Source organism: Bemisia tabaci, chromosome 3 (genome assembly GCF_918797505.1).
Source record: "Bemisia tabaci chromosome 3, PGI_BMITA_v3".
Lineage (NCBI taxonomy): Eukaryota > Metazoa > Arthropoda > Insecta > Hemiptera > Aleyrodidae > Bemisia > Bemisia tabaci.
Genome location: NC_092795.1, coordinates 47,429,786 through 47,443,835, shown reverse-complemented (window position 1 = coordinate 47,443,835; position 14,050 = coordinate 47,429,786). Strand labels below are relative to the sequence as shown.

The 14,050-nt window shown below is 41.2% G+C and overlaps 1 protein-coding gene across 1 annotated transcript in view; it reads left to right on the top strand.

The window, feature by feature from the left end:
• Positions 1–14,050, top strand: part of LOC109030630 (uncharacterized) — a 148,397-nt gene that overhangs the window by 70,922 nt on the left and 63,425 nt on the right. Inside the window, exon 3 of the mRNA XM_019041692.2 lies at positions 7,316–7,846. Coding sequence (XP_018897237.2) covers positions 7,684–7,846 — 163 coding nt within the window. The 5' untranslated portion in view covers positions 7,316–7,683. The remainder of the gene's footprint in view (positions 1–7,315; positions 7,847–14,050) is intronic.

Below are 14,050 nucleotides of genomic sequence, written 5' to 3'. Positions count from 1 at the left end.
CTGGATCCGCCAATGTCTACTTTTGTTTAAAGGACACAAAATTAGCCGCATCTAGTTCTTTTCTCTTAAACAGGCAACAGGCACTCACAAAAAATTCAAAAAATCTTTTCTCCAGATTTTTCTGCGAAGATTGATGGGTAATACATGACACTTGCTTTTCAAACAAACCGATCAGCTAGACCTGGAGTATAACTAATTGAAATATGATGTGTCATATTTTAAGTCGAAAAAAGGAAATTCCAGGTCGAGCTGTTCAGTGTGTTGAAGAAAAAAAAGTCATGCATCACCCATCAATCTCCCAAGAAAAATCTGGATAATTGATTATTGAAATCTCCGACGCACACATTCCTCCTTGTTTTCAAGATATTTCCGATGGAAAATGAACCATGTACCTACAAGGGCCCCCGCAAGAAGGCACCAGGCGGACTGACCAATCAGAGACGACTCGTAAAAGTAGGGGATGCCAATCAGCTCGCCAGTTAAATTGAATCAGTGAGAACGTAAACACACCAACTCGAACAAATGAAAATAATTGAGACACACACATACTGCATATTAAGTGAAGAAGTTAGTCTAAGAAAAAGATTTTTGGTGCCTAAAAGCTAGTACTTAAGGAAACTTTAAGTGTCCAAGTTGGAACAGATACGGTAAATTGAATGACCTTTAAGAAAATTGTCTGTCCCTAGTGAAAACTGAGCATTTTCGAGGCACCGAGTTGGTGTGTTTTCGTTCTCACTGATTCAATTGCGGCTCTTGTCTTCTCTTTGCTAATCTAAAGAGGTTTGATCCAACAAAAAATTGGATCCGGTTGATTTGACCGCCCTGGGTTCGGATTTAAGCGTCAAGTATGATTAATCCACCGAGGAAGGAAGACACGCTGCGAAAACGTGTGTGGAAAAGGAACCCCTCGTGAGGCGACGGCACGCGGAAAGACGGGATTGCAAAAGCGGTAATATTCATCATTAGGATGAATCTAATGACGCCCATGGCCTCGCCCCGCTGATTAACCTCTTGTAAATTGAGCTAATCGCATGCGTGCACCATCGGCGAGACGTCAAGTTTAGTGGACGGGTTACTTGTTTCTTTTTTTTTAAAGAAAAAAAAAAAAAAATCCCATTAACGTGAAAACGCCGACAAACTGCCATCGAAAGGAATTATTTTTCTAGAAATGTGCCAGTAAATGTTTCAACAAACTCTCTATAATAGTTGACGATGCACTGGTAAAAAAAGGTTTCATGGATCAAGAGTCCAGACTCTTAAAAACATTAACAAGAAAAAATACTCTTGATTCAATCGGATTTTTCCTTGAATCGAAGAGCTAAGCCTCTTGATTTCAGCGGATTTCCATTCGAATCAAGAGTATTTTTTCCATATTCCATATTTCGAGTCCAGACTCTTAAAAAACATTGACAAGAAAAAATACTCTTGATTCAATCGGATTTTTCCTTGAATCGAAGAGCTAAGCCTCTTGATTTAAGCGGATTTCCATTTGAATCAAGAGTATTTTTTCTTGTCAATGTTTTTAAGAGTCTGGACTCTAGATCCAAGCTACTTTTTTACCAGTGTGTGTAAGGTCTATTTTTACAAAAAGGATTTCTTCCTGATTGAAAATAGGGTCTGTAATTTGCCCCTATTTATTTTCACTTCTTTTGAATTAAATTAGATTTACTTCGGATAAAGCGTTAAGGTACGAATTTCTCTCCGAGGTAAGTTTGAAGTTAGCACTTTACGATTTGACAAAGAGATTTTATGATGTCAGTCGCCCAATGACTTTTACGAAAGGTGGGCCCATACAGCGTTCAGGTGTTGGAAATCCTCAGAGTGCGCTGTAGCGGCTTTCAGTACGAATTTTAGATTCATTACTTTTATTTTAACTCTTTCATCACGCAAAGGTTGTTAAAACTTCCAGATACTAGTGTAAGCATGCAGATAGGTGTGATTGTTGTAATGATTGTCATAGAGATGGCGCGTCTAAACCAGCACAGCGTCGATGATGTTTCCGGGGTATCCATAGATCTCATCCCATACACATTATTGCAGCAACAAACTAACAAAAAGTAGTCAGTAAACACTTTCCATTCTGTAGAATTAACCTTGAAACAGCTACAGTGTATATAGTGTGTACACAGGACAGCAAACAGACGATGCGAGTGTAAAGAAAAGATTCTTGATGATTCACTTTATAACTTACAATTGTATTCTCTCACAAGAGAGAGGCCCGCTGATTTTTTCGTGACACTCTCCTGGAATGATTGCCAGCAGCCAAAGGAGAGAGAAAATCATTCCGACCCTACTGGCGTGCTACGGAAAAACGCCGTATGAACCTTCAGGCGTTGCCAAATTTCCTTCGGTAAATCACGAATTTCCGGGAAAATTCGTAAGTAGTTTTCCTCCAATTTCTCCGATAATTTTGTTCGCAATTTCACCTGAAGTTCCTGAAAATGTCAAGGAAAAATATTCATAGCTTTCCTCAAAAACAAACATTTTATCAGATAAAAATCGACAATTCTCGAATGTTCATACGGCGTTCTTCCTTAGCATGGCAGCAAAGAAACACCAACGTGTTGAAGGATCAGTCTTCCGTGCGTGAAGAGTGAAGAAGATGAATCAAAACCACACGCGAATACATTTCGACGGTGAAACTACCAAACCACGTATCTCGTTTGCGGTGTTTAAAAATCTACGCTCACATTTATTTTTTTGAAGTAGACCAAATCAATATCATTCCTTGAAATTTTCACGGAATTTTCTCCGCACAAAGAGGAAAAATCACAGAAATTTTCAAGACTGGATGTTAAGTAGTTTTTCATTTAAAAAATAAAGTATGACAGGAAGTCTGCGACGTCGCAAACCGAGATACGTGGTTTGGTAGTTTCACCGTCGATTTGCGACGTCGCGTAACAAGATGCGTTTGTTTTTGCACTTCCATGTGCGATTAAAAAACTATTATGTAAGTGCCAGAGATTTTACACCTTTATCTTCCGAAGTCCATTAAAACCTAAGCTGAGGCTTTCCTTGAACTTTACCCGTACGCGAACCTCTATGACTTTCAGCTTTGCTTTCCCCTGTGGGCACTGAGATAAAACGAACGTCGTTTAATTTTCCGTCAGTGATAATTATAAGCTAGAATTTAAAACTCCTACAATCCTTCGCAGAAAATTATAAGCGTTGCCGACCCAACAATGTGCAGTCGATAACCACGCTTAAAAGGAAATATGAAAATAATTTACTCATCGAAATAGAAGGAGGAAGTCTAATCTGCTTGAACATGCGTGAAATATTAAGTAGTTTTGGTGTAGGCCTGTAGCTGTTTCCAAAAAGAATGAATGACGGTGTGACACCCCAAAACTGCACTGAGATAATTATTTCTTCCGTTTACATACACATGGGTAAGGAAAGCGCCATTTGACCGAGCGTTTGACGCGATTATTTTGATCCCGGGAAACCTAACTTTTCATTCTCGTTCATTTTACCAACAAAATACGTCTTACCCTTCATTGATATCCCGCATTCAGTTAAGTATGTAATCAATCACACTAAAGTTTAATCGATGATTTTTATCGGCATCTTCAGTTCGTCATATACCCCTTCCTGTTTATTCTGCTGATGTTATTTTTGTTTTTTTGTGCATCTCTGCTTGCGCAGTCGTCAAAATTGAGCAGGCTTATGCGTCACGTTGATCTCCATCCTCTGATTAGATTTTTAAGCTGATGCGATGCATCCTTTCGTGTCGGCCAAAGTTGATGCGAGTGTGGGAACACTGACGTGCAGTCATATGCACCGCTCCACTTCCGAGATTCATTGTCAAGCGCAGCGCTCACACCTCCCGATGAAAATTTATGAGGCAACTCGAAAACGGCGGTTATGTAAACTGCCGTGCTAAGGAAGAACGTCGTATGAGCATTTGCAAGTTGCCACATTTCCTCTTAGAAAATATTCATTATTGAAGAGAGTTATGAATATTTTCCCTCGAAATTTTCAGACTATTTAGATCAAAGTACGAACAAAATTCTCTGAAAATCGGAAGAAAAATGTTCGTAAATATTTCCAAAAAGTCGTGATTTATTAGAGGAAATCTGGCAACTCTTAAAGGCTCTCACGGCGTTTTCCCTTAGCACGGCAGTAAAGCCCGGCCGTGATTTTCATGCCGGCGAATTCCGTGCTCGAAATGTTCGGATTCTTGCACGCTCGGTCGTGCCGAAACATTCCGCTCGTGTAATAATACCGCGCCGATGTAAAAATATTTGTTCACCCAAAGGTGTGTTTAACAACGGGATTCGAAAAGTTCAAAAAAAAGAGAAAAAAAGATGGAAATGAAGTAGCGCTTGTGGAGAGTTTGTATAATGGGTGGGGTTTGTCATAACCACAAAGTTTGGGTGAAATCCTCAGTTGGCTTGTACCGTTTGTTTTTCCGTAAATAACTTTAGGGTTCCAGTGGGGATGGGGGGGAGGGCCTCAAGGGGTGCCTGATAGGCACTGGCATCTGAAGAGAAGGGGAAAAAGGAGGGGTTTAAAAATTCAAAAATGCACTTGATATTATTTACAGACGGTGCCTATTTGGGGTGAAATTACGACACTTTTTAGGTAGGTATTGAACTCATTATGGTCTCGAAGACAGATCAAGTTACCTAGCTCGAGTGGGGGAGGAGAAGGGCTAGAGTCGGTTTTTTAAACCCTGCAGATACCCCTAAGAAACCCTAAAGATGTCGTTGCTCACATTTTTCCCTACGCTACCGCCCTCAACATCTTTCCATCGAATAAAAAGTGGGCTGCTCCAAGATTCCCTGTTGTGTAGCTGCGCGTGTGAAACGATGATCTGTGAATAGTTTTGCCGATTTTTATAGGTGAAAGTTCTCCAAGGTCGTTTTTTTAATTGTCTTATTTTCAGGCCACTCGAACGTGAGTACTTTCATATCGTATGTTGGCTTTCTAATGGGCCGGCCGAAAATCCTAGATAAGTAGTGCTCAAGAGAATCAGTCGCGATAAGGTTTAATCGAACGATTGTCGAGTGCGGGCGATGAAGAGCCGTCCTCAAGATCTGCAGGGATGAGATTTTGACCGCACTCAACCATCATGTCCCGAAGATGGATTTCGTGTTGTCATCACGTGACGAGGGAACTCCAACCACGCGAACTCCGCGTGGAGTCCAAATTGCATATCTAACAATTAGGAATTATAATATACAATAGCCCTTCGTATTACGTAATTACACTTAGGGTTGATTGCGGCACTTGAGACTTCTTTTCTCGACTTTATCGTCGATAATCTCGGTTGACAACGTGGATCTACGTGTATCCTCGAGTGCTCTGCAAAACAACTTGTGCCAAATGGGCGATGCTAGACCCAGCTGACGCAATCTCACGAAGTGGAGGGTCTAATTGGCTTAACGTGCATGTTGTAGAAACATTCAGAATTTTAATCGTTGAAAACAAATGAGGCTGGATCTTTCTGCTGCATTTGTTCAAGATGCAGATCCACAAGTCAGTTCATTCACAAATCTGGGAATTTTTGGAGACATTTCGTCGCTCCTCAGTCTGACACAAGGGTGTGTCTCGATTTCCACGTGAGCCTTGTTTTACATGTGCATACACAGGATGTCTACAAGTCCGGAAATAGTGCTGATTTTTTAAGGGCGGTCCGGAAGTGCTGAAAAATTGCGTATATTCCGCAATAAGGTCCGAAATTTTTTTTAATTTGTTGTAATTTTTGTCGCAGTTTGAGCGAGAAATTAAATTTTTTTAAATTTTTCGGATTTCGTCAATGGGAGGTACTGAAAAACTACTGAATTTTTACTGTGGAGGAGATACTGAAAATCTTGGGAATGTACTGAAAAAGTACTGTAAAAGTACTGATCTTCGGCCAGCCTGTTTTAGTAGACACCCTGATACATGCTTATTGAGGCTCATGCGAAAATGGAGATAAGGCCCTTGCGCCAGAGGAGCGACGATTTGTTGGTATGCTGTCGTGCCAAGAAAAATCGCTGTATGAGCCTTCAGGTGTTGATAAATTTCCTTTGATAAAACACGAGTTTTCTGTGAAAGTTGTGTATATTATTCTCCTAATTTTTGAAGAACTTCGTGCGCAATTTAATATGAAGTAACCAAAAATTTGAAGGAAAATTATTCATTTTCCTCAAAAATGAATGATAGGTAAGAGAAAATTTGGCAACTCTCGAATTTTCACGGCGTTATTCCTTAGCACAGTATTATGGGCCGAAAATGTTACCACTTCACATGTTGATGGATACGTAACTCGTCATAATCGGTATACAGCACCAATAATTGAACTCAGCTGCTAAGAAATTTTAAAGTTCTATTTCGATGGACACCGTTAACTTAATAAACATTCACTTTCCAATTTTTGGATTTCAGCTCCCCCTGCCCTCCTCTCTCGTCTCTCTTTTCCTCTCTTCGTGCTTCATTCCTTTGACCATGTGCCTCAAGTTCAAATTCGACTTCGCGTCCAATTTTTCGACCCGAAATTCGGGGAGTCGGTATAACATGTGGGATTACATCACTAATTGCATGACCAAAATTCTCAACCGACACTGCTCACCTCGTTTCGAATGAGAGATGCGTCGATTATGACTTCCACGTTCGTGGTTTATTGTTTCGTGCTTGTTAAGCTCCTCGCCGTGAAATCGGAGCATGTCGATATGGCAGGTACGAACAAAGCTCGCCAAGTAGTGTGGAGCGTTCAATGCACCGGACAGGGACAAAATTTTATGATTCAACAAAATGAATACTTTCTTCTTCTTTACAGGAAACTAGCAGAAAATTAAAAATGTCTCGCCTTTGTGTTTTATTCTGGACTGTTGAAATTTATTTGAGGTCTCTCATTCTCACTATTTGTCATGAACTCATGACCGGCTCTGTGATTGTCTCTTGGTCGGCAGGTTTAGTTTTCCTTGTTCATATGTTACGTTTGTTGATTCGTGTATTACTGTCTCTCTCTGTGGGTAGGTTTTTTATTTTTAAACTGCCATTTAAAACGGAAAGAGTTCCGTTTTCATGTTTCGGTTTGACGGAAAATAGGAGTCATTAAGCGAAACATAGATCAAACGCTTGATACGCCCTCTTGTCAGCTCGTTGGTATGAGTTAATGAGAATTCGCAAAAAATTAATTTCTCACGCATATATTTTTTTCTCACAAAAATATACCGCATCGGACAACTTGTTTGATGTGCACATTAATAATACTTTTTCTCTCTCTCTCTTCGCGACTTTCAATGTTCACCCTATGTTCAAAATGAAAGAATGTTTAATTCAAAAGTAGCAACTTTAATTAATTTATTATTCAATTTTTTTGTTGCAGATGCAGTTTACAAGAAACACGCTCGATCTATGAACGCAACAGGCCATTGAAACTAAAAAAGTTTAGCATGACTCCTTTGCCATCCTTTCAATACGCTCTCAAATGAATATAACTCGATAGTTTAATGACCTTCAAAGTATAAAAATCATACTTAATACTGCAAGAGCCAGCCCATTTCGGAAAATTCACGGACGAGGAATTTGTGGTGAAATCGGGTTGCCTGTCAAACGATTCGAAAGCGCATCTGTCCTTTACAACAGATCTGTGTAAAGTTTCCCCCCGTTTGGTGTCGCATCTGAGGTTGCCTATCGGGGCATTTGAAGGGGCTGCAATGGCTCGGTGAGATGTGGCTCTCGGGAGGGTGAGCAATGATGGAGGTGGAGACGAAGGAGGACTTTCGGGAGCGGACCCTGCGCACGGTGAAGAGGGGACTGCGCAAACTCTGTCGCCGAAACTCCGTCACCATCACCGAGTATGACCCCTCGTATAAGGTCACCTACCTCGGCAACGTTCTCACCGGCTGGGCCAAAGGTAAGACACTTCCCAAGTTTTTTTTTCATTTTATCGTTCACTGGTAAAAGAAGTAGCTTGGATCAAGAGTCCAGACTCTTTGTCCAGACTTGGGAACCTTTCCTTTTCATGGTACAACCAAATATTGAGATTTTTAAAATATATTTTCAATCACCTGCATGTTAAGAGTTAAAACGTTTGTGTGGCACACGCCACTTCGCGGAGCGGAAAAATCTTCAACATAATTTTGGGAACACTGGTAAAAAAAGTAGCTTGGATCTAGAGTCCAGACTCTTAAAAACATTGTCAAGAAAAAATGCTCTTGGTTCAATCGGATTTTTCCTTGTATCGAAGAGCCAAGCCTCTTGATTTAAGCGGATTTCCATTTGAATCAAGAGTACTTTTTCTTGTCGATGTTTTTAAGAGCCTGGACTCTAGATCCAAGCTACTTTTTTTTACCAGTGTTCCCAAAATTGTTTAAGATTTTTCCACTTCGCGAAATGGCATGTGCCACACAAACGTTTTAACTCTTAACATGCAGGTGATTGAAATATATTTTAAAAATTTCAATATGTGGTTGTACCATGAAAAGGAAAGGTTCCCAAGTTCAGGGTAATAGATCTACTATAAGAGAATTATACGAGGACATATTTATGATGGGTGTATGAGATCCAAAACGTCTTCGCCGTGAAATTGACGTCACGAGGGTTAAAAGTTGGGGTTACCCCCTAAAATTTTGGTACTACCAAAATTTATTGGATGAAATGTGTATTTCCAATTAATCGGGGTACACGCGCAACTCAAGTTGGGGTCAACATTTTGGTTAGAACCTAATTTATCGGGGTACTATCTCAATTAATTGGAAATATCCCGTATCATCAAGCAATCCCGTGCTTTTTTCCCCGTGATTATTTCATCGTCTCTACAGTGATAGCCCGAGTCACAGAATATCGAGATGTTCCATTGAAGGGAGCACCCTTCATCGGCGAAAATGCTCGAGAGAGAGTTGTAATTACAACCAATAGGTCAAGGTGACGCGCGAGAGGTTTCGTTTACATATTATACTCCCGCGCCGGCGCCGGCCGACGAATAGCCCAGTGGCGAGCATGGTGTAAGTAAATGAGCCCGTACGACGGGCTAATTAGGCCACGGCCGATGCACGCATGGCGTCGGATAACACATGGTGACAAATTGGAGTGGGACAAATCGACGCGGTTCTGGTACATTTTTCCGCATCGCCCCGAATTCGTGCATTACTTCCGCCGTCGAATTCAGCTTAAATCGAGAAGAGCGACGTCACGGTGAGAAACTGAGTGGTGGTTTGGAACCGAGAAAGATTGTGCTCTTCAATGCCTTGACGCAGGAGACTCACGATCAGCCCATGTTGAACGACAATACCGCATAAATGTTGCGGTACTACCCCAACTTGAGTTGCGGCACTACCAAAATTAATTGGAAATGTCCATATCATACAACAAGGCAAAAAATTTGAGAAGTACTAAAATTTAAGGGGATAACCTCTAACACTTTAATTCCGTGCCACAGAGCTGCTGCACGGAGAAAAAAACTTCGTGCGTGGGACCCGAAGTTGAGGTCATATGGATCTCTGAAGTTTTCGGATCACGTATCTAAAAACTTAAGGTCCAGCTGCCGAAGTTCGGGTAAGACATCTGAAGTACTTCGATTTAAACCGAAGGGCTCGGGTCACACATCTGAAGAATGTACTCCGGACATACCAAAGTGCCTCGATCTCTGACCCGAACTTCGGCAGCTCGATCTCAAATTTTCGGATGCGTGATCAGAAAACTTCCGAGATCCATATGACCTCAACTTCGGGTCCCATGCACGAAGTTTTTTTTCTCCGTGTTGCAGTCTGGAAAACTGGGAATATCAGGGAAAGGTAGGCAAATGGTGATGACGGGGAAAAGTCAGGGATTTTGTGGGAAAAGTCAGAGCGTTTCCAAAACATCAACCTACCAGTCACTTAAACATCACTGATCTTCCAACTGTTTACCCATCTGGTCATTATTAAGGATTTTCATGTGTTAGCCTGCTACCGTTTGCCTTTATCTATCATTTGATCCGTAGGTAATTAAGGAAATTGTATCTGAAGTTTAGCGGAAAGTATCGTATTTTAAGGGGGGAAAAATAGAAATTTCGTTCGAAGGTCAGGAAAAGTCAAGGCATTCGAAAATTTTGGAGTCAGGGAAAATCAAAAATAGCTAGGGAAAAATCAGGGAAAGTCGGGGAATTTTGAGATTGAGCAATTATGACAACCCTGGTGCCGTCAAGTCCTGTTTCATCGTCAAAATTCTTCTACTTGTAAATGGCGTCTCAAAGTTAGGTTTTCCGACTATAATGTCATCTAACATTTCTGAAGTGAAGTTAGAGCACTGACGACGAAGATTGTAAGTTTGATTTCAAAACACCGCGGAAGTAGCCGCTTGGCAAAATGTCGGCTGATGGCTCGTTGGCGCCGGGGCTGGCTGCTCCCGGGAGCTCACCAATCACCAATCACCATCGTCACCGCCTCACCGGTCCAGCTCAAGCATTCCTCCAGATGACGAACTGGGTCCGCTATTCCAATTACATAACTCTGCGCTGCGCAGCACCCAGACCACCAGTCGCCGACGCGACAAAACTTTGCCGCAAGTTCTCCTCAGCCCTAAAAGCCACCGACCACATCAGAAACACCGTAATCTCATTTAAGATTTTTCAGTGGAAAAGCGTTAAGCAAACCAGCACTGGAAAACAAAGTCTCTTGGACCCAGAGTCTTGACTCTTCATCAATTTGACAAGGGAAAATACTCTTGATTCAGGGTAAATTGTAAACTCGGCGTTGATGGATCTCTCTCTCAAACTACTGATCATGTCTAACTGCGGGCAATCAAATCTTTGGGTGAAGTTAGCGACTTTAGGATGACGTTAGCGACTTTAGGACGACGTTGGCACTTCAGGATGACGTTGGTGACTTTAGGACGACTTTACCTACTTCAGGATGACGTTACGGCGTTATGCTTGCATCGAGAGCTCAGTCTCCTAATTTAAGCGGATTTCCTTTCTTAAGCAGAAATCCTATTAAATCCAGATTATTTTTTCTTGTCAATTTGTTTTAAGAGTCTGGACTCAGGACCTAAGAGACTTTTTCCCCAGTAAGCCATAAATACATTGAGCGTTTTGATAAAATCTTTTTTTAAATTTGTAATATAAAAGCATTAGAGTATCGCGTAACGCATTTCGCCTAAGGCGCGGAGTGCCCCAGGGTCGTTGGACCGCGAAGCGGTTATGGGGCGTACGCACTCTTTGCAACAATATGGGACTCGTAACATTCGTTACATAGAGGCCGGCTCGAAGCGGAAAACTGGGAACCCTCGCTAAAACCAACCAAGGCTCCAGTAAACTCAATATCCCCGGTAAAAATTGGCGATAGGAGCTGCGTTTCAAAATATCATAGGAGTTCTTATAGCCGACTAAGAAGGCTATTGAAAAACATAAAGCTGGCTGTAGAAAGCGGACCAAATCATATCACCGGGCTATACGAAGCTATAAAAAAGTATACAGTCGGGTTATAGTTCCTATCGCCGGGCTTTACACTTTATCGCCATTGGCTACAAAAGACTATAAGAAATTCGTGTGCTTTGGAAATCATTAAGTTTGATACGGAACTACCTTAATATTTACAAAACACACATTATATTTTCCTTTAAAACATTTTTTTTTTTCATCAATTAAAATCAGAATAATCCATACAGAGTGTGCAAACATTTCAAAATCATGAGTTGAAAAACGCTGACTCCGCGAGATTAAATATTAGAGCCTAACACAAAGCGGAGCGGCGACGCACTGGCGCCTACAAACCTAACAGGGATACTTCACGCATTGCGCAATGCGTGAAGTATCCATGTTAGGTTTGTAGGCGCCAATGCGCGTTCCGCGCTCTCTGCCCGCACGCCGCGCGCCGTGCCGCAGCGTGCCACGGCGTCTGAAGCAACTATTTCACACCAGAGGTATTGCACAGTTTCACATGAAATTGAAGGCGCTCCAACATATTAAGAATGACAGGCATCCTTCAAAAGTACGGAGCTTTCCTCGCAAAATAAATCAAGATACTACGGCACAAAAAGAGAGCGGTAGTCCAAAAACTAACTAAGTCCTAGTATCCGTATTTAGTAACATTTAGCATAAACTGTATCGTCTGGCTATAGCTTAATCGCCATCGGCTATAAAAGACTATGAAAAATTGTACAGCCGGCTACAGAAGCTATTGGAAATCTTACAGCCGGCTTTAGGTCTATAGTATTTTGGAACACACATTCTACTGCCAATTTTTACCAGGGATTCTTTTAAGTATTTTTAGCCATGCTATACTTAGATAAGAATCTGCAAAACAAATGCAAACAATCTGCAAAAATGGATGGAATATAACCTATCCTTCCAAGGCCAACGTCCAGGCTCTTCCAATTTTATTCCTCATCGTGCAGGGATTTGGGTGTAGAATTACCCACAACCCTGCTTTTATATGCTTAACTTTCAACTGCGATCAGACCGCTAATTAGACAGGCTTTTTTTTAAAAAAGCCCACTCCGAGTATGATTTGTTTGTTTTATGCAGTCTTTTTACATCTATGATAAAATGCTTAGTTACAAAATCATCAGTGATCATTCGACCTCTATATTTTCCAAATGACGGTGTCATACTTTCGAGAAACCACACTTAAAAAAATGAAGCAAGAAAGTAAGCTGGTATTCTAGTAATGGAGCAATTTGCTAAAGGAAAAATTTCAAAAATCTTGAATAGAGTTACGGCGTTTGTGTTACCTATATTTCGTCGTTCCTTTGACGTAAGGGCGTATCTAGATTTTCGCATGCGCCTCAGAAAGCATGCATTTATATGTGAAACAAGGCTCGCGTGGGAATCGAGATACGCCCTTGCGTCAGAGGAACGACGATTTGCACGGCAGCATCCTGCTCAGAAAAACACCTCGGTTGCTGACTGAACTATTTGGCGCGATTAAGTGTGAGAATGTTGTTTACATTAACGTAGATTAAAATTTACCGTACATGCAAAGCGTCAATTGACTCTATGAAATCGAACCCTTTACCGGCGTGCGTGGTCTTTAACTAGTCATCCTTTGAGGACAACGTCGATGCTCATACGTCTTAAAAAGACAGTGTTTACCTCTTGTGGAAATTATTTTATCCTGACTCGCAGATTCCTCATTAATGGACTGTATCAAGCATGCTGAATACTGCTCAACCTCTTAGAAAATAAATCACTGACACATTGCTATCAACTCTCCTGAAATGGCTCATCGAATGAGAAAGCGCGCCATTTTTTTCGAATAAAGCTTTTCTTGACAATGAAATGAAGGTTTTTAACCTATGCGCGGCCAACCGGCCATCCATGGGAAAGAAGGACCTTAGTTTCCAGAGTAAAATAATGTTTAGGAAGGCAATTTTTGTCTTGTTCAGTCAAACATTTTGCAGTGAGCATTTAACGGCAAATGCCGCATTGTTGTATAGAATAAGCTGCGAGCAGTTCAGTTAATGCGACACTTTGAAACATAGTAGATAAAATATGAAATAATTTGCGCTCAGAACTGCGACTTTTGAACTGGACATTTTAAAGTGTTTTACGTATGGTAATGTTTGTAGAACACTTTTATATTCTACTCAAAGCTCAAAAGATCATTTTCACCGCGATCGGCAATGTATAATGCTGAGGCCAGATAATAAATAATTTGCAAAATAAATTCTCTAAAATTACCTGACTTGCGTCAAATATAGAGTTGGCTATCCTCTAGATGTATTGAGGCTCCTCTACTGTATGACGTAAGTATGAACACAATCTATTTGCGAAAGAGGCCGAAAGCGGTGCTATTCTGCATCCGCTATTCATTAGTTTATTGGTTAATTGCTCGGTTAATTTCCCTTACCCTTTAGGTAACGAAATCACGATTGACAACGATGCTGAGTGCGTCCATACATTCTCGCGTGACGCGAATCATCCGCAACTATTTTTTCTCCTGCTTGTTTTTTGTATGTCATGGAGCGTCTTTAAGATTAATTATAAGAAACCTGACCTCTGCGGCGCGCGGTGGAAAATTCCCAGCCCGGCGCACTTTCGCATCCGAAATATCCTGGATGGATTCGGTTGCGGCTTCTCTTGGATCCATGTCATAAGAGTCGCCCGAGGTTCATATTATAAAGGGATCGAGATTAAAAT